This window comes from Centropristis striata, chromosome 6 (assembly GCF_030273125.1).
Source record: "Centropristis striata isolate RG_2023a ecotype Rhode Island chromosome 6, C.striata_1.0, whole genome shotgun sequence".
In the NCBI taxonomy this organism is placed as follows: Eukaryota; Metazoa; Chordata; class Actinopteri; order Perciformes; family Serranidae; genus Centropristis; species Centropristis striata.
In genome coordinates this window covers 29025911-29048246 of record NC_081522.1, presented here as the reverse complement: position 1 = coordinate 29048246, position 22336 = coordinate 29025911, and the positions used below count along the sequence as shown (strand labels likewise).

The 22336-nt window shown below is 37.9% G+C and overlaps 1 protein-coding gene across 1 annotated transcript in view; it reads right to left on the bottom strand.

Moving 5' to 3' along the window:
* The window catches only part of zfpm1 (zinc finger protein, FOG family member 1), a 115849-nt gene that overhangs the window by 59668 nt on the left and 33845 nt on the right, over positions 1-22336 (bottom strand). Inside the window, exon 2 of the mRNA XM_059334810.1 lies at positions 4896-5042. Within this exon, the coding sequence (XP_059190793.1) occupies positions 4896-5042 (147 nt within the window). The remainder of the gene's footprint in view (positions 1-4895; positions 5043-22336) is intronic.

The window sequence follows — 22336 nt, the reverse complement described above, 5'->3', positions numbered from 1 at the left end:
TATATCTATATTCAACCTAAATATATCAGGATATGACTTTGGTCCATATCGCCCAGCCCTACTGAACGTTAAATTTGGTGGAGCAATTTAAGCTGAAAAAGGAAATGGACAAAACCAACGCATGGAGCCTCAAGTCTGCAGCAACTGCAGTCATCCGTCAGTGTATCCATTCACTCACATTGGTGCTGCACACTGACAAGCTTTTTGGCAAACCTCACAGCCCAATGCCATCAATGTAGCGACGCGAGCACAGGAAGTCAGAAGAAAAATAAGCAGGAGTCTAAAAAATATGCTTTGAGTCACACACAACTTCAAGTGTGAGAAAAGCTCAAGTTACTGATGCATATTAATAAAAAATTCTGTTTCATCAGACGCCCATGAGACAGGCAAGTGAAGAACATGTCTGCAGCAGGTGTAGACAGGTTGTCTGCTCTCTAATCACCTATTATACCTATTAGTAGTGTTGGTTATGAAGCTGAGGGTGGCCAATATGGTTGGAATTAATCACAATAAGATTGTATGTTCACTGCAATTAGTAGTGTTCTACAAATGTGTTTAAAACTTGTCAAATGTGTTTAACTGTGTTTGTTTTCAATTGCCATTTTGATTGGAGTGTGGAATTTAATCAGTGTGAGACGTGATGGGGAGAGTGCTCACAACGGTCATTAATTAAAGCTTCAATAGCAAAATAAGTTTTAAAGTTCGACAGTGATGCAGCCTGTGTGAGCACAAAAAAAAGTATTTTTCCTTGCTGTCATTTATATTCATCCCTGTCCTCCCTCTCTCTCTCTCTGCTCACTTTATATAATGATATCTGTATAAAATATCGCACAATCATGCTGCTCTTTCCATAAATGTCCTGTCATGTCTTAATGAGGCTGCGAGGAACATTAACGTAAAAGACACACCTCTGTCTGAGTCACAAAAAGACCTCAGTAGTCTTTTCAGGGAGAACAGTTGTTTCTGGACACACTTTTCAGTGCGTCCAGAAACAACTGATAAAAATATGCTTTTGGCTAACTTTTGGCATCAGTTATTAATGCACACTGTGTTTGATGAATAATCAGATTATTAATATGATTTAACCTCCACAACATGCTTAGTGGGGCCCACAATTTCTGTCCTCACTCCACAGCAGCAACTAATATATCTATTGATTGATTTTTCGATGGCTTGATCAATGGTTTCCTCTATATAAAGATAAAAAGTGGCAAATACGATAAGGAGCCAACCACGATTCACAACATCTCTGGTTCCAATCCAGCTAGGTACCATCATTTCCTGTTTATTTACTGACTATTCTAAAAGGCATAAAAAAGACAAAATACAAAAAATTGCCTATATGGTGACATCGTTAGATTGTTCAAACACAATCCTTTTCAATAAAATGGATACTTTTCATACTGGAGAAGCTGAATTGAGCAAATATTTTTTTTTTTTCCTTGATAAATCATTTAAAACAAAACATTTCTGTCCATGAACCACCTGATTAATCAACTATCATTTCAAGTGTCCACCATGATACCTGAAGAGATTATGACCTTGACATGTGTCATTTTAATGCAGTACCTACACATGCACACACACACACACACACACACACTTCCTCTATGATCACTGATTAGATTCTGATGAAAAATGGAGAAAAAAATGACGCTTTACAAAAGGAATTCTGATTGGTCCAAATGAAGGCACGACAAATTAGAGGTCAAAGTGACTAATCAGGCCAAAAGTAGATCTTATCACATTTCCTGTGATGTATAAGATTGCCTTTTTATGAAAAACAAAAAAGACACTTGCATCAGCAGGTTGCAGCAACTGTAGAGCAATTCTGAGAAGAGAGAGGAGGAAAAAAAACACCACAACACAGAGAGAGAGAGAGAGAGAGAGAGACTAGTGAACAGATGCTCAAGTCTTCCTCAATAAAGTTGTGTGTATGTACGTCTGTGTGTGTGTGTGTGTGTGTGTGTGTGTGGATTCACTGTATCAGCACTAATATACTGGCTTTTCGCTGTCAGGTGGGTGTGATGGAGAGAACAGAGTGGTGTTACTGGTAGAATGTGCTTTTTTGTTGTTTTTTTGCCAAAGTTATCAGGGTGGTTATCATCAGTGTGCGTGTGTGTGTGTATGTGTGTGTGTGTGTCTCTCTCTCTCTTTCTCTCTCTCTCTCTCTCTCTCTTCCAGATGGTGGATAAGAGGCCTTGCCTTTATTAGCCAGCTCTGGCCAGATAAAGACCTGGTATTGATCCCAGGTTGAAAGAGCAGGTTCGTCAAACATGGCTGATTTACAGAGCACTGATAATGGCAGCGCTGGGCAACCGAGGAACCCCAGAGAAGAGAGAGAGGAGTAAATCAACAGTGTGATGGGGAGGGTTTTGTGTGTGTGTGTGTGTATGTGTGTGTTGGGAGGAGGTGGGGCAAAAGGCTAAAACACGCACGCACAAATAAAGAAACAAAGACACCAAGTCAGTTCGCTATCGACGAACAAACTTGCTCACATGTGCAGTCTGCCTGAGTTCTCTCATCTCCGTCTATCTAATACACACATAACCCACTCCTCACCTCAAACACACACACACACACACACACAGTCACACACCCACCCTATAGCTAATCTCTAATCTCGTCTCGATTAGCACCTGACAGAATTTCCATGGGTTTATCAAACCAAGCCAACCAACAGACGCTTATCACTTCCAGCCCCAAAATTTCACAAGAGCAGGAATTTTTGAGATTAAAAAAACACAGCTAGTGAAATCTTGAATAAGTCAAAAGAATATGACTGAAAACTCTGCTATCACACAGTACAAGGGGGAGGCTCGGGATAAGAGGTGCATGAGGGGGCAGGTTCACTGAAGCCAAGATTGAACCCAGAGAATTTTTTTTTCTTTTTATTCGTTTAGACACAATAGAGATAAAAGAGAGATGCATGTGGAGAAGCCGCAACCTCATAAAGGTTCTTCAGTGTTTTTTAGTTGTCTCTGAGTGACGTTAACTGTCTCCTGACAGATAACAGGTAGACGTCAGTTGATGAAAGAAAGACTTCAAGTATTGATGAGGAGATAAATCTGGTAATAACCACTAATAACTGCAAGGAAGCTTAGACATCTGGATTATTTTATGAGAAGAGGTGCATGTTGTCAGTGCGTGGCTATCATTAAAATCAGAGTGATAGTACAATTTAATCATGAAAACACAAGGGTTGATGTTTTCCTTATGATTATCCTGTGAGTGATATTGGGTAAAAAGTCTGCAGTTTAATGGGGACTATTTCTCTGATAGAAAGCATACACTGTACAGAAAGATGGACAGACTGACGCTCCCCAAAAAAAAGAAGAAAAAACATCTAACCCCTTGGTGACTGGCTGCAGTCCCATTTTAGGTAGTTCTTATTACGCTGATGTATGTTCAAGTGTTATTTTTCTGATAAGTTTGGTTTTATTTAATTACTTGATGCTATAATATATATATAATATATATATATTTTTTCCTATCGTCCGATCTCGATTCATATCAAGTTTTCAAACTGCCAGTTTTAAAGAATATGTACTGAAAACTAAAGAAACTAGAGAGTAGTTCAATATTTTATTAACATACTAAGTAAATAACAAAGCAAATTAAATAAGAACATAGAAAAATATAAAAACACTTTTTACTCAACAGTACAACAAATATAGAAAAATATAAATGTCCCACACTCTTGAACGCTCCATAGCCATTCCAACGCTATTGAATGCACCATACTTGTGTGTGAATTGCTGTGCTGTGAATGTTAGTTTTCTCTCAAATCATCGGCGGATGAATTGTAATTTCCTTTACTCTTTCCCAACATTCACCTTTTCCTCCTTGGTTTATTGCTCCAAGTCATAGCTGACAGCTATTTCTCTGCCCTCAGTTCTGCGTTTAGCTCCACGTTTAGCTCCACGTTTAGCTCCACGTTTAGCTCCACGTTTAGCTCCACGTTCGGTCTTTCTGTTCGCTTTTCCAGCAACTTACAAACGGAGCAGGAAAAGATCGGCTGACTGGCTGTTGTCAAGCACATTTCCGACATATTTGATCGAGTAAACATGCTCACAGCTGATCACCGTAATCGACCTGAAATTTATCATGATCACTAATCGGGATCATATAATCATCCAGGCCTAGTGTAACATCACGATTAAAAGCTGTGATTAGCTCGTGATTGGTCAGGCGGATGTATGGGCGGGACCTTAACTGTGGCTAATCACTACTGCACAGACTCTGGCTGCAAATGCACAAGATGGCAACTCTCATATTAAGGATATTTTGGCTTCATTTTTGTACAGTTATCCATCTTTATATACAGTCGATGGTATGATGTAGTCCTAAAAAAACAGTATAAGTTCATGGTGAAATTTACAAAGTGCTACACGTGCCTATTTGCTATTAACATTTATGATAATATGCAGTGGTGGAATTTAACTAAGTACATTTAGTACTGTACTTAAGTACAATTTTGAGGTACTTGTACTTTACTTGAGTATTTTAATTTTGTTACTTTATACATCTACTCCACTACATTTTGGGGCAAATATTGTACTTTTTACTCCACTACACTGAGCTGCCAGCTTTAGTTACTTTTCAAGTCAAGATTTAACCCAAAAATCGTGATTGAATGAGTGGGGCCATTCTGCATAACGAGTAACTTTACTTTTGATACTTTAAGTACATTTTAATGCTGATGCTTTTGTACTTTTACTTCAGCAAGTTTTTAATGCAGGACTTTTACTTGTAGTGGAGTAATTTCTCAGTGGGGTATTAGTACTTTTTCTTATGTAAGGGATCTGAATACTTTTTCCCCTGCTGGTATGCACAATGTATGCTGGTAGTTGGATTTTTTTCACACCTACACCTGGTCTTCTCCCTCTTCTTACCTTCATTGTACAGTGATGAGTATGGTGGGGGGCTAGAGCTTTCCCCTTCTGCTGAATCATCTGGATCCGAGGCTCCTCCCTCCTCTCCCGATAGGCTGAGGTTGTCCTGTGTGTTGTCCTCTTCACTGCCAAGATCCCCGAGGGAACCTGCGAGAGGAAGAGGAGGAAAATTTAACAACTGAATGCGTACTTCGGACACATCGGCTGTGTTCTGTTCCACGTTGGGTCTTACAGAAACTTGTAACTAGGGCTGGGCGGTATAACGGTATTACCAGTTATAACGATATATTTGAGAAAGAGATATGTAGTTGAGACAATACTGCCATACCCATATATGATATCTTTTGATGTTGCCTTAACTTATAACCACTATTTGTTTGCTCCTCTGTGCACACTGGCAAGAGCTAGTTCATAAGAAAAAACAAAACAATGGTTGTGTAATTTGGAGGTATTTCGGATTGCAGATGAAGAGCATCTGAATCTGATGAAATTGCTTCAGAAGGTGGAAGGTTTTGAATTTGATAAAGTCTTTAAATAAAACAGGTTGATGATAATTGGCGTTGCGTTTAAACCAAACACTGCACATTTTGTTTAAAATACCAATATATATATTGCCATTTGGCCTAAAAAAATATCTGGGATATGAGTTTTGGGCCATATCGCCCAGCCCTACTTGTATCATCCGAAGAATTTATTCTGACTAACATTTCTAACTAAATGTTGATAGGGTTATATTAGAAACATTATCTATTATTTAAGTCTCAACACAAAATGCACATCTCCAAAAATAGAGCTCCACATTGAGCTCTAAAGATCTGTCTGTGGTCACGGACACAGATTAATATTACACTCTGTCTGCAGAAGGCGCATTTGAGTTTAATTGTCTTCCCATGGGCCTCGAGTCTAAACAGACTGGTGCAGGAGAGGTGAAAACTAAAAGGAAGTTAGATTGTAAAACAAGCTACTTATGATTATATGTACTGTTGAAGGGAGGAAAAATACCCTAAACACACTGATCTGTTTTTTTTAAGTGGACTCATTCAAAAAACGGTTTCAAGAATTGGACAAGCTGAACGGTCTAATCCAGAAGATTAATAGCAAGAAGCCAAGGGGGACCTTAAAGCCAAATTACAGTATACCTAAAATTGAAGCTAAAAGAGTGATTAGTGCAGGGCTGATCTGTATCAATTACAGTTTCATAATCCCTGCTGACCATAGTAATTATACAGTACTTTTGATCTATTTTAGCCTGTTTGAAGATTACATCCAAAAAAATGGAGTCAGCTAATATGGATTTAATGTGACTTTTTTTAAATTGCTTCATTAATAATACTCCTTCTATAAGATGAATACACCAGGCTGCTTTAATGGTACATTAAGAGCTCTAAACCTTGAAAAATACCGTCATATTTATTGGCTGACTGAGTGATAGTTATTAGTGTTCCAACGCTAGCTGATTATAAAAGGCAGTTTCTATTATGTCCATGTGCATCGGATGACATGCTTCATTCTCCGCTCCCGAGAGGATACCATGATAGAATTATTAATTCAGGGTAACCATTTCTTTTAAGAGGATTAGGAAGTGCTAGAGTGAAGCAGAAATGGTTAATCACTGCTGAGGGAGAAAACAACTCTCGTACATGATGATGTATTGGAAAGTCAAGGAAGGTGGGCACTTCTTTTTTTTCAGAATATCTAAATTGCTAGCGAGAGAATAAGAGGATTTTTCTTTTTTTCATTTCCCGCCTTTCATTTTCCTCCCAATCCAGACAGGTTGTAAATTAATTTTCATTAGGTTGTGTCGAACGAACAGAGGGATTGTTTCGGAGCTAAAGCCGTGACTGGGGGCGTATATATTTACAATACTGGAACAAAAGGAGTCTATAATCTATACAAAGCACACAACAATACCCATGAATAAAGAAGCTTGTAGAAAAAGGGAGAGGCAATTTTTCTAATTCTGTTAATTTCACTTCCAAAGCAATTAAAAGCAGGCAGAGATAATGCTGGGAAACAATCGCCGGCTGACAAAGTGTTTCTGTCTTTGTAAATGAAACATCTTTAGGCTAATTTCAACTTCCACGCCTGCATGGTTCACTCTAATTTCAGATAAAATTAACACAGCTAGATTTGGACCTTCATAAAAAAAAAGTAGAGGAGAAAAAAAAAAGATCGATCCTGTACACAATATTTTTAGAATTAGGTCCATGTTGCCCGAGCTTTGCTAGATCTAATTTTCAGTATCTATAAGGACATTTTCATACAATTAATTTTCCTTTAATCATAATTGTACAAAGGGACTTCTCTGTATAAAATTCCAATTATATTTCCTGTTTAAAATGTAAGTTTGAATTATGATTTCTCTCCTCATTACGGCTCTGGTTTAATGAATCAATCGCTGCATCACTGCTTTCAGACATCAAATGGTGCCGAAAAGTTTCAGCTCCACTTTCTCCCCTCTTTTATCCAAGGAGAAATATTCTCCCTTTCCCCTTCTCTTCCTGTCTCGGATAGTTGGCAGAAAGGATAGCGGGGCCCGTGTGATAAGTGCGGCACATTCTACTTCATTTGCCAGTTTAAAAGTTAAAGCCTTATTAATTGTTACGGCGTGATATCCACAGGAAAATTGGACTGAACTCATTCAAGAGATGGAAAAATAATAAAAAAGACATAGCCCACATGTGTATCTCTGTAGGAGGGACATCAATTAAGTGGAGACTTATCCAACAGCACCACTGAGCTTTCTAGGTTTACAGCGAAAGACAGAGGATCTTGTTCATGAAAAAAAAGCCTCAAGCTTACATTTATTCTTATTTCCAAACTTAAGGGCAAATAAAACTTGTGAAATGTGGAAAGATGACATTTAGGAAATACTTCACATCAGTTCCTGGACAGAGAAAGACTTTGGTGGTTTTGATTCAAACCTTATAGACATGCCAATAGTGTGAACAAACAATTTCTGATCTTTTTTTATATTCGGACTGGTTAAGATTTATGAAAGAGGTTTCCAGAACAAATTGCTCCTTTGGCAAGTCTACCAACTGAGGTGCACTGATAGAGCTTTGATGTCTGCCTCAAAGTGTGGACCTCATTTATTCTAGAAGGTTCAAAGAAGACACAGTGGATCATGATCACAGAAAAATGCAAATAAAGCCCATGACATATTCAATTCATTTTTATTATTTTGTTTGAAAAACAGTTTTAAAAAAAATCCCCAAAGCATCCATATTCTTTTCTAAACTGGTGCTGTGTGTCATTTGAAACTTCCACAACCTTCATATTGTTTTTTGATTTTTTTGATTTTGTTGCTTTAAAAAGTGCTATTAATAGAAAACAAACCAATACTCTATAAAGGCCTTTGATTCAGAGCAATATAGTGTATGGCCGTTTGAATAACTGGTTAATTAAAAATTGTGAAGCTTGAATCTAGAATAGAATAGACTAGACTAGAATGGAGTAGAACAGAATAGACTAGAATGGACTAGAATAGAATAGAGTAGAATAGACTAGAATAGAATAGAATAGAATGGAGTAGAATAGAATAGACTAGAGTAGAATAGAATAGACTAGAGTAGAATGGAATAGAATAGAATAGAATAGAATAGAATAGAATAGAATACAATACAATACAATACAATACAATACAATACAATAGAGTGGAATAGAATGAATGGAGTAGAACAGAATATATTAGAATAGAATTGAATAGAATGGAATAGAATAGAATGGAGTAGAATAAAAATAGAATAGAATAGAATAAAAATAGAATAGAATAGAATAAAATAGAATAGAATAGTCTATTGTTATTGCACAGTGTATAACAAAAGTATGGGTGCTCAACCCAATCAGTGCATAGGACATTAAAAAAGAGATAAAACAAGATAAAGGATATATAATAAGAAAAGATAAACATGAAAATACTGTAACAGGTAGGAATACTGTAACGAATAAGTAATAATAAGTTATTAAACTGCTGATCAAACAAACAAAAACACTGGTAACCACCATATTGGGCATTAGCATATTGTGACAGCCATTTTTATAATATTTTCATGTATTTAATGGAGCACACATTAATCAATTATTCAAAACATGACAATAATCAGCCCTACTGGATGTATTTCAGTTAATGTTCAGGTTCAATACCGGGACCTATAAGTGAAATTAAACTTGAGACACCATGTGACCTGACTGTGATTGGTTGCCCCTGCTTATATTTTAGGTGAACGAAAATATTAAGATGTTCCAGGTGAACACGGCTTTAAAATTAGACTTGCTCTTGAAACAAAACGACGAGTCCATGTTGACTGAGGGAAAAATTACGTCCACCATCAAGATGAGACCAAGACAGATGTGCTACTAGTAGCGGAGTACTTGAGCTCCAGCACGGAGACTGCAGCTGTCTGTCTTAGAGGCGCGAGGAGAGGCAGAACAAAGTGCTGCAGCTGATGAAGGCACCAAAGATACTGCTTTATTAACTCTCCGTCCACATCAAACCTGTAGCAAGCAGCTCGCTGATTAAACACAGAGACAACACACATCAAACCTGCATGCTCAACAAGCCTGATTAAACAGACGCAAGCCTCGGCACTCTCACGCTAATAACCCGCCGCACAAAAAAAATACATTAGACCTGAAAGCAAGAAAGGGAGAGGGAGAGGGAGAGAGGGAGAGGCATACTTGTATAAGAAAATCTTGTGAAGAGAAACATTAAAGGAGGATATTTAGAGAAAGAAAGGAGGAGAGAATAGGAATAAGAGGAGGATGTGAACTAAGGTACCTGACACAGAGTCACGCACTGGAGAGGAGCCACTTATTGATCAGAGTGAAGAGAATTACCCACCACTGAGGAAATACTTTTAATCAACTTTGCACTTTAAACATTTTCCTCGACGCTGCATGGGCTCTTATCACACACCACGGTCACCATTCCCCACCATCAACCCGCACACAAGAGAAACCGTCCACACAGGCCGTGATATCGATCGGTTATATTCAGCTTCAATAATAATCAGCTTTTTCTCCTCAGCCTTTAGGATTTGAGCTGCTAACGACTGCCCATTGATTACTTCGGGGATGACAAACTCAAATTCGACAGATCTGAAATCCTCTGGAATTATTGACCGCTGTGCACATCTTCACATCTGATGTGATGGTGATCAAGTTCCCAGAGTGCACTGGGGAATGCAATAGGTGATAGTTGTCAGTGATAGGGTAAGGGGCAACTGGGAAGGCTTTGCTTTTTTAAAGATATTCTATTTACAGTGATGGAAAACTGAGAAAAGATGCAGCTTCTCGCATTTAAAAAGCTGATTTTTTTAAAATCACATTAAAAGATTATTAAAATTGTTTATGCATTTTCTGCTCAAGCAATAATTCATTAATTTATAATGCAAAATATTTAGCATCTTATTACAGCAATGTAAAAATATAGTAGGTTTTCAAAATAAAAGTGACAACTGATTCCCTGAGCAGCTGGAGCTGGTGGTTGTTTCTCCTGTAGAGGAACTGTATGTACAATTACAGTGAGAAAACATTACATTTTTTAGTTTGTTTTTACTACTATTGCAACCCTGAACCTTTGCCTTTAAAGTGTGAGCACTTTGGGAAACACGCAGAATCTAAAAACAAAAGTAAATTACATTATCCTGGTGAAAAGAGGAAAAAAAAAGTTTTATTCCACTTTTCACAGGACTGTATTTTAAACAAGGAAGATTACTATGACTACTACTCCTACAAACTGTAATTGCATTATTAATATAATAATCACTAATACAGCTACTGTCATGTTATTGCTGGTGATGATTTACTGTAAGAGTCCAAGGAAATTCTGGCATTGATGGAGCGACCATTTTCACCATAGTACATTATCTTTATACTGGAAACTCAACACAACTGCTGCTCAATAAAAAGCTAAATATGGAGGTGGAAAGATATTGCTGAAGCAGAATATGACGATGAAGCGCAATGTCTATTTTAAAGGAAAGACCTGCACATTCACTGCTAAATAAGGGGGGTGCCCATAACATTTAAATTCAGGGAAACAAGGTGCAATGCCACAATGTAAAGAAAAAATATGTTATTTTACAAGGGTTTTTTTTGTTTTATCCTATATTAAGTGCTAATGCCATAAAAACTAATATCTGTAAATCTGTGACATTATTGTTTTGTTTTTTTAAAGTATTATTCAATTGCTTAATGGTCATGAATGTTAAATTACAGGGAATTCTATGTAAAAATATATTTTTTTAAATACACAACATATTGCTGAATGCAAAATTAAGGCAACTTTCTGTTTTCTTCTAGCAAAACTTTATTTTTAAATGTAAAAAGAAATTGTGAAATAAATGGTAAAAAGTATGGCAGCAAAAGTTGCCAAACACTTCATAGTATAATTAATAGACACAGCCATATTAAAACTATAAGATTTTTAGTTATTCTACATATATATATATATATATATATATATATATATATATATATATATATATATATATATATATATATATATATATATATATATATATACATGTACATTATCCAATTTTTAAAAATAAATTATCTGGAAAATAACCGCTTGTTTATGGTAATTCGATAGTTTGAAGTGTTTGGCACTTAAACTGATCTTCAGTGAGCTAACACAATAGCACACAGCACACCCACTCCTCTCGTCCCTACTCTCTATGAATGTATTATAATAATATATGTATGTATTAACTCATGCCACTCTCTTGTCTGGTCTCGCTCTTGGGTGAAAATCTAGCTGTTCCACTTTGTGCTCCTAGTATGTGTTTTTGAACTGGCATTGATGCTGAAGCTGCAAAGTAAATCAGCCACTTTAAATCAACAAAACTCAGCCAATCATAAGAAAATAGAGCCACCATACATTTCAGAAGAATAAACTAAGGGCCACTGAATCTGTATAAATGTCTAAATGTCAACCAAACTACAACAACAGAGCTTGAAGGCTTATTGGCTTCAAATAAATGTATTAGTTGGCCAAGAGAAAATTACAGATCAGCAACTATTTTGATGATTAATTATTAATTAAAAACAAACATTACCTTGTTCCAATGTCTCAAGTGTGACGATTTGCTGTTTTTCTTTGTCTTATTACTTGGTCAGATAAACATAAGAAACTGATTTTTACCATTACCTGAATTTTCTAGATCCAAAACTGAATTAATAAATAGGGAAAAGAATCATCATATTAATGAAAATATTAAGTACAGTTAAAATAAAATTCATAGTCCTCCACACACTGAGAACTATGTGATCCTAAATCTGCAGTTAAATAAGAAATGTGACAGGCAGCTAATTCTTTTGTCTTTTGTTAAAAAAGCATACATTATCCAGTCAGTGCTTTTCCCCTCTATCATGATAGATAGGGTGCAGACTAATTATTTATTTATGTATTGCAGGCGTAACTGATCAATTCCAAACAGTCAGTAGGAAGCACTTCATTTTAATTGATTATAATGTGACAGTGTGACCACATTACACTTGGTTGACAGATAGTAAAAGTAGGACCACATTGAAGGAGGCCAAAGAAATCATCTTCTGCACCTCATATCAACCGCGCTGCACTGCAGGTGTGTCCGACGCACACTGTGCATAGTGTGAAGTGAAGTCGTGAAGTGTTTATGTAACGACAGCAACCGTGCAAAAATAGTGGCCAGGTGATTTTTGCAGCACAGAAAAATATTTGATTTCTATACCAGAGCAGCTTCATAGAAATATGAAGCACCCACCCACAGTGTGGAGGACGGACTGAATGGAGGAATAAATGCACAGAGATAAAAGGGGAACACCTGGACAAAAAGGCAAAAAAAGTGGAAAATGTCCATCACAGCCGACAGTTATGCTGTCAGAAGCCTGAAAGTATGTGACCAGGGTGTAAAAACATACTAACAAACTGCAACATTAAGACCTCTTAAAGTTGTTTCATCAAGTAAATCATAGTATTTAAGAGCTTTAAAAAGGTTAATGTGAAAATAATTAATACTGTTTTCAGTTATGTACGTCTCTCAGTGAAAAAGAAAATTCTCTCAGTCTCCATCACTTTTCTGATCCCTCATCTCCCTCCATTCCAACCTGCAGTCCCTCCTTTATATTCTCACTTCCTCCTCTTTTTCTGTCATTATCTCTCCGTTCCTCATCCCCTTATCCCCCCTCCCCACCATCACCACCAACGCCGCCACCGCCACCGCCACCGCCACCGCCACCTCTCTTTCTTCTTCTCCATCCCCTTTCAATATCACTCATGCACTCTCTATCCCCTATACTCCATCACCTTCCCTCCCTCTCTCTCTTTCTCTCCCTCCCCTCCATCCCTTTTTCTTTTTTTTTTTTCTGTGAAAAAGCGTAGTGACTGGGAGCGTCACTCTGTGCGGATAGCTGGGAGCCGTTGGCGGTTATCGGCTCCTGCAGACTCTCTCTGCCGGTCTGATCTGTCTCCTCTTCATTAAGCAAATACGCCGACGTGGAAATGAAAACATAATAGCTATTTGATTTCCAGCGAGATATTTTGCATATTGGTTCGGAGCTGATAGCGGAATTTCATCAAGTCGTTTTTTTTTCCTCTCCTTCTCTCTTCCCTCCCTCTCCCGCCACCACCACCACCACCACCGCAGCCGCCACTCCCACCCCTCCTCCACACCTCCTTCTTTCCCTCCATCCTCATGCTTTAAAAACTGAATTACTGAGCTGGGCCAGCTTTCAGAGAGATTTCTTTACATTGCTGGGAAGAGAAAAAAAAAAGAAAGAGGGAGAGAGAAATCTAGTTCCCCAGGAAGACTACTTAACCGATTAAATATCCCCCTTATTCCCATCTTTTTTTCTCCCTCTCCCTTTTTGATAACAAGGAAGAAAATTTGAAGAATTCACAGTGCTTTAGGTTGACTATAGTAATCAGAGATAGGAGTGAGAAAATTAACTCCTTAATGAGCAGAGCCGTCTCCCTGATAAAGGTCCTGGGGAGATCGTGGGGTGGGACACTGGCTGAACCTTTGGGAGGGAGACACAAAGACACAGAAGAAGAGATAGATGACAACAGTGGACCCGCGGATGGAGGGATGGAGTGTAATGGAAACAGAATGAGAGAAACTTGACACCGTGCAGGGGTAACAATTAGTTTCCCTCCTCTCAGGAGGAGATATTTGCTTCTTGGGCATGAGGAGGGCAGGTAGAGAGATAGCAGCAACACCACCCCTATAGCGCCACAGATACCCACAGTGCCTTGCATCAGCGCTGGCCGTGATGGATGGTCCAGTGGCGGTGTATCCTTCATGCCCCCCGGAGAGAAAAACTAGCCCTGGAGGAGAGGATCAGCAGCCTCTTCACAGTGGGCCTATCTGATAGTCCTGCGCCTCTCAGGAGGACTATTCACCGGCCCCAGCCCACGGAAATAAATCTCCCTGCTGCTGCTTTCCATGTTGGAACACCGTGTTGCTTCAGACCTGATAGCAGTCCCGCCGTGTTACAGCTCTAGCCTGACGAATACTGTACACACTCACACATACAGTGGACTAGACACACATACTTTTGTCAAAGGGCTCTGAGGAAGGAAAGTGGTTTCTATATAGAGCTGTGAAGGAGTCTGATTTGTTGAAATAACTGCTGAAATGATCATATAATCATATTTGACTGGCACATAATGCCAGTGTTGTCATATATGGTTATTATCGACCATCAATAAAAACAACAACAATGTGCTAGTCCATCTCTTTACACTGTGTAACTTATCAACCCTGTGTGTGACTCACTGATTACTGAAAGCATCACTTTAAATCTAAGTAATGTAATTTTCAAGCTGTAGCTATTTTACTTAAACAGGAGAAAGCTTTATAGTGCATTTAGTGCATAAATGTGCATACGTAATGCACAGTTGGAGTACTGACTAGTATTTATAAAATTCTCATTCTTAGGACATGAGGATGTGGTACCTTTCTAGTGTTTCATATATAAATAAAAATGTGTTTTTGTTGTTTTTTGTAAGTAAGCAACCTGAAGACATGGCTTTTAATTCTTTTAAATTGTGATGAACAAATTATATTTATGTTAATCAACCAACCAAATTTAAAAGCAGTAAAATAAATAAATACAATGTACTAAAAAAGGAGAGAAGAGAAGAGAAAAATAAATCATTTTAGAGCCCAACTAACACTGGATTTTTGAGGCAGATACTGATAGAGAGACAATATTCTCCTTTTTTTTCTCTCTCTATATTTTATTGCTGAAAAATACACTTGTCAGTGCTCCCTGCAGGACACACAATGTAATGCAGACCCAGTTTCTAGAAACATATCTGTACTGGTATTGCTCACTGACACAGAGTACCAGTCTGATTTATGCGTCTGGTTCTATAGTATCTTTAAAGATTTGGAGGCTGGACAAAGGGCTTCGGAGTGATGATCAGTGAGTGAAAGGAAGTCAGCAAAACTGAGGAGCAAAATCTTACCGATAACTATTTATTAGAAATTCAAAAAAAAAAAAGTCTGCAGTAATAAGAGGGCTGCAATTATGGTTTGTCCACCATAGATCACTGAAAAATGTACTTTAAATGCACATAAGCACATTAGTAAACTGTTAAATAATTGAGCCCAAGGTGGCAGTTTTTTTTAAAAAAGGTTGTGTTTGCGCTCAGTAATATAATAATCAAGTAATATGCCTTTACAGATATTTTAATCTCTAATATATCAATATTGCTATCAGATGAAATCCTGTATATTTCAGCTGCACATTACATTCCCATATATTATATTCAGAGGGTAAGAAAGAACATTTGGGATCATAGTTTAATGCTCCTAGAAAGTGTTACATTATAAAGGATTTAGTGTTTGAAGGAATCCTGGAAAGAATTTAAACAAAGAACGGTGTGCACAAAAACAGCATCAATTAACAAAAAATGCTTGTGGTACCAGCCAGGAACAAAACAACACACAATGCCTCAACAGTGTGTCAAAACGGAACCACATGACTCTCGTACTGCGATAACATTTTGGAGATGCTGCATTTCAGCAGATTTCATCACCTTTGACAGAGAGATCCTATCAGGCTCGTCTGACTAATACAAGTCACCTCGCTCCATCTCTGAACACCACATCTGTTCTGCCTCTCATCTTTGTTTTTATTCAGCTTGCTGCGATTTTGGCTGCACTTTGTACACAGTTCCCATGTAATGGAGGAATGTTCTCCAAGCACTGAATGCACTTTGGAGCGAGAGGGTGAAGCAACATGATAAATACTGAACACCAGTCAATGGACAAATATGGCCGAAAAATAATTTAGTGTTAGTTATATGAAATCTGACTCATAAGAATGTGAATTTTAAAGTTTTTTTAAAGCAAAAAAAGCTCATTTTTATTTACCACTATATCAGTAAAGCGTGTCATACATTTCCTGCATGATGTGTAGTGTGGAGACACCTCATGATGTGTTGGATCGAGTCTTTCCTCTGGTATTCTGTTTCACAACCGTTTCTTCTCTGGCAGCACTTCAGACGCACTCACCCTGACAGACTGTTTCATGTTCCTCAAGGACGCCTCACTCCCACATACATCATAGAGGAACAGCAGTCTGCAGTTTAAATACAGCTAAAAATGAGCGGTGTGTTCCTCCGGAAAATCTAATGAAACGTGTGTGCGTTATGATAAGCATGTAAAGGAATGATTCTCAAAAGAAGAACTACCAGCTTTCATGTCACGGATGCAATTCCGATCAAACTCTTCACTTTTCTGTTTCCAATGTTGTTATTGCCACCAGGGCACCAGCTACCATGTTTCAAATTAACCAATATCATACCGACAGGCCGACTGTCACTATCACCTAGAAGCTGTGCTGCACAGGACAACTGGAGGCCCATTTAAGGGCCAACATTTTCAGCACATTTTAGTTCCTAGAACTCCCAAAACATCTACAGAATCTGTTGATTTGGTGGTTTATTTTTGTCTTTTGTCTCTATCTATATCATATAAAAGCTATGCCTAAAAAGTCCAATTGTTTTAATACATGAAACGTATTATATTTGAGTGACCCTCTATAATAGGTCCCGACCATAGATTGTATATAAAGATGGACGATGTGACGACAAAACATATATATCGCCCCCGCTGGTGGGCTGCAGTATCGCTTATAAATCCCGCCCCTCTATGTTAGTGAAGGGACAGGAGCACAACTGTCAAAGAAGAGGTAAATTCATTTTTCCGAAAGATGGTTTCTGTAAGTTTAAGCGGTTCTTATAACACTGATATTTTTTTAACTATTCAATTTTCTGATGTGTTTGGTTTTAATTAGGGGTTACCTGACCAACAAGACCAACTAAAACGTGTATTATTAATCTTAACTGATTTATTTAGCTGCAATGTGATCGATATGGGCTAGCGTTAGTGGACTAGCATTGGCGAGCTAGCATTAGCGGGCTAGTGTTAGCGGCCTAGAGTTAGCGGGTTAGCATTAGGGAGCTAGCATTACCGAGTTAGCATTAGCTTACAAGAAAGGCTGACATTAACATCTTGGGTTCAGTGTTAATAAGAACGTACTTGCCACCAAAAGCAATCAAGACGAGCAGCACAAATGTGTTGTACCAGTCTTGTTTGGATGCCAATGTTGTTTTGGATGCTTAGGGGGGCGATGGGACGATGGTGTTTTGCACACAATGACCTGACTCAAGTGGAGACGCTTCATCCATTCTTCATACAGTCTATGGTCCCGACCCCAGGAACAAGAAACTCTGATTCGAGGCAAATAATGTAGATTAATTCATTTCAGACATGGTAAGACCTTTCCAGGACTTGCAGCCACTCTGTATATGGTGCAAAGTGTTTGTGTAATCTACAGGACAAATCTGTATTTGCTTCTCTTAACAGGTTATATGTCAAACAACCTCTACAAATTAATGGCTGATATTAAATATTGCCTTTCTCTTTTTAATGGACTGGTAATGATAAAATGTAGAGAAGAAAAAGAAGTAAGACCAGGTGGTGTTTCAAAAAAAAAAAAAAAAAAGAAAGAAAGAAAAGAAAGAGGAGTAGTTTAAAAGGAGTGAGATAGAGAGCAGTTACCATGCAGCCCGAGCTGAGACCCTGGACTATTGAAGCCAGGCATGCAGACGAGAAAGCCAGCCGATAAGCCCGGCTGATAAAAGATAGAAAATAGCAGCAGATTTGAACTTTCCCACCGTCCTAAGATCCACAGGGGGAGGAGGGGTTGATTCAACTACTTATTGAATGCCTTCCTATCTGAAACCAACCCCCCATATACCCCTCCCAAAACCCAACAGCCAGGCAAGGCCACGAGTGGAGTGGGGATACAAGGTTGATACATACAAATACATATGGTCACACACAGCAGGGTTCCCACTGCTCAGCCATTCCAGATCTCTTCTAGAAACTCTAGGAATACCAGGAATAAACACACAGAACAATGCTGCACACACACACACACACACACACACACATACACACAGAGTTATCAGCATAATATAATCACATATTGCTGAATTTAAGATTTAAAACAAGCGGTTCATAGAAAGGTCAAAGAAAGGTCAAGTAGTCATGTGGTTTCTGTACGTACACACACACACGTACACACACAAGGTCACACAATATGTGAAGTCTAACCATCATCATTCCATCTGCAAATCATATCAGAGACAGTGTTTCTTTCCATATCTCTGCTCCTCTCCGTTTACAAAAAGAGGCCTGGCCTTGAGTAAAATGGTGAGAATTTTTACACACTTGTACTAACACACACACACACACACACCATTGGGTGAAATAAGGTCATTCCCGTATCCGACATGGTTTTGGCTGTGAAATTTATTGATGGGATTCATTCACAAGGTCTGTACTGCAGAAGCTCCATGGCACTGCTGTGGTGTGACTCTTGTGCTCTGATTCTTAACCAATACAGAACAAATGCACCAATAATGAAAAAAACTACACAGTGATTTTAATTTCACACTCATTTTGTATATTGGCATGATTAATTTTAAGGGTTTCATGTTGCTCTGCAGGAAAAAAAGACACTCCTTTTTTCCATGCCGCTCACCTTATGAAGCTTGTGTGGGAGGTAAAATATAAATTATCTGATGCCACTGTTGGCTTTAGTAGTTATGTTAGCACTACTCTATACCACAATAAGAGCAGTACTGCCAAAGCAGTGTGGTAGAGGGCGAGGGATTTAGAGTCCAGTATCTTATGTTTTGCCATCAAGAGCTGCAGAGACAAAACACTTTGAAAAGAAGAAAAGTCAGGCTTACACAGAACCATCTGATGAGCCGTCATGATTGGATGAACCATCTGTCTATCATAATCACATGGTGTCATGCTGAAACTAGTGGGAAGAAGAGCAAAAGCCTTCAGTGTTGTTCTCGGCTCTTGTTTTCATGAAGAAATACTCGTATGATGGAAATCATGCTGTTGCAGCATCTACACCAACCTCTTCATGGCTGCTACTGCTGTTTGAACGAGTATGCAGTTTGGTCAATATTTTTAAATGTGATATGGAATTCAATTTTTTTTTCTCTCCTTTCTTTCTTACTAGGGTTTGTCATATTTAGTTCTTTCGTAATGTTTGTTATTCTTTTCTCATGTAAATATATTTATTTCAGAAAAAGATTGGCCTATTTTAATTCTTAGGGTATTTTTATTTAAGATTTTTTATTTTATTTAAATGTGCACTTTATGGAGCTTTCATTTTTTTTGACAGGTACTCCTGTTGTTATACAATATTTATGATCACTTAAATAAATGGTTCAATAAAACTACTTGTGACATGTCATATTTGGCTTTGACTGAACATTTGCTCTCACTTTGCAATAAAAATATCGGTATATATATTTTGTATCGATATTCAGCCAAAATATATCGGGATATGACTTTTGGTCCATATCGCCCAGCCCTAGTCCAAAGCACTCTGTTTCAGATACAAACGCATCACCTTAAACCTGATGAGATGGATCTGTAGACTTGTGATCCAGTATCTTGCAGGATGTTGAGATCAAGTGTGTAAAAAAAAATGTTTTTTTTTCCCTCTCTGACTTCTTCCTCAGTTACAATTGAACAATGTTTTGAGGAGCAAATCACTTCCAGTTCTGTCACAGTAAATCCTTGATCTATGTTTCTACACACTATAATTAGGCATTAGGCAACATTGCAAATTATCCAAGCTGCATCTGTAGTTAATAACAAGGTTGTGACTCAGCTGCTGATTTGAAAACTGCAGGAGACATTTCATCCAGGTGGATCAGGGACTGCTTAGCATGAGAGACACTTGTGAAAGTGTGTACAGTATGTGAGAGAAGTTTCTGTGTGATTAGTGTTTGCCTGTACTCTGTGTGTGTGTGTGTGTGTGTGTGTGTGTGTGTGTGTGTGTGTGTGTGTGTGTGTGTGTGTGTGTGTGTGAGATATAATGAGCCTGATTGCAATCCCTTCTCCTTGATCTTAACCCTGAATAAAGACGAAAGGCAGATGAGAGATTATATTGGTATGCAGGAGGAAAGAGAGAAAGACTCCCTCCGCCATGAACCTCCCTCACTCAGCCTCCCTTTCTGAGCACCCCCAAACACACAACATCTTTGACATGAACCAGCTCTGTGTTCATGACACTGCAAAGTTGCAAAGACAGTGAAGAGAATACTGGGGAAAGCAGAGATGAGATGATATTTTTATTATCTATGAAAATGCCTACAATCATTTGGTTTTACTAAATGGTAATCTTTACATTTTTCATCCCTCTCACATCTCTTTCCAGGTTTCTTTCATTCAGATTTTTCTTCTCTCTTCTCTTTCTGGCTTCTCTCTTCCTCTTCACCAACTTCTTCCTCTCTTCCTCCTCACTTATTAATCTTCCTGTTTCCTTGTTTAGCTCTACATCCTCCCAATCGTCTTATCAAGTACCAAGGCCTTCGCTTTTTTCTTTTTTATCAGAGTGTCAACCCTGAAACCTCATGTCAACTGTGGAGCTACACAGGAGGAACCAACACACGCAGATGTTTCTGCTGCTCCGAGAGACTAAACACACTGGAGGGAAGGAGGGAAAACAGCTTCAGCGAAAACATGACTGAGATTGCAACAGGAACTGCCCTGTGGGACTGTGTGCGCGTGCATGTGTGTGTGTGGGCAGTGTGCAATTTTAAATGATAGACTGTATGTACAGTGAAACTGATCAATACTATTCAACTGTTATGCCGCATTGCTGCAGACAGTTGAAGTGTCTTGTTATAGTCTAAATCATGTTTGGGAGGCATTTGGGGGACATGAAAAGGCTCAAATGTACAGGTGTCAACTAGGCCTGTCACAATAAGCACATTTTGTTGGATGATATATTGACTCAGAAATAATTGCGATAAACAATATTATTATCGTTTTAACATAATTTAATGCCACTAATAAAATGAAAGATAAGATATGACCTAATTTATTTAAATTTATTTGGGGAAAATTTGTTGTTATGGCAGCTCAAGATACAGACACATTGATATAGAAGACAGAATAAGAATATAAAAAAATAAGAGCTATCCCCATACATGATGTTTGATTGTATATGTGCGTACAGCAAAAACTGTATCAAGGCAGATTTAAGTGTAATCAAACAATTACACGCTGTAGCAAATAACAGTGATAGTGATCTAAGTAATTTTTACTAGTGCATTAATAACTTGATAATTACTGCCGTTTCTTGTTTTGATTTTTATCTACAATTTGAGACATAACTGTTTTCTTGCACTGTAAATTGCAAATTTAAAAAAAAATTAAATACCTGAAGCCTCACACATTTATTTTTACAATAACCACCACTGTGAGGCTTTTCTTCTGTTAAACAGGGGACTTAAATTGCCTTAAATGGGATTTCCTGACTAGGGCAGGGCAAAAAAAAATCTCTATTATTTTTTTTAATTTTCCGATAAGGATAATCTGACGATATCTTTTAAAACGTGATTTCTTTACCAAAAAAAAGCTGCTAAAATTCTTCTTGGACATGTCTGGATGGAGACAGTGTTTCAGAACAACAGCTCTTGTTAATTTTCTTTAAACTTAAGCTTTCGAGAGACTCCCAGTTAAACTTCAATGTAGAGACATTAAATGGGTAAACATCAGTTTGTTTTCTTTTTGAGATATTATAAATACTCGATAATGTAAAATTGCATATAGTCATAGCAACGTTAATGATATTATCGTAGACGATATATATTGCCCACCTCTACTCCTGACTATTAGATTGAAAAGACAATTTGTCTACATTTTATAGGATTTGCATTTGTTTTGAATGCACACAATGCACTTGAAGTCAAGTGTCACATATGGTGGATGTATAAATAAGCGACGATCAAGCCGCAAAAAATTCAATATGCCATCGTTCCACATGACAGAATCCCAGTGTCGTACATCTGTGTGATCTCCAGCTGCCTACTGTACATCTGCCTCTCCCACTGCCAAGAA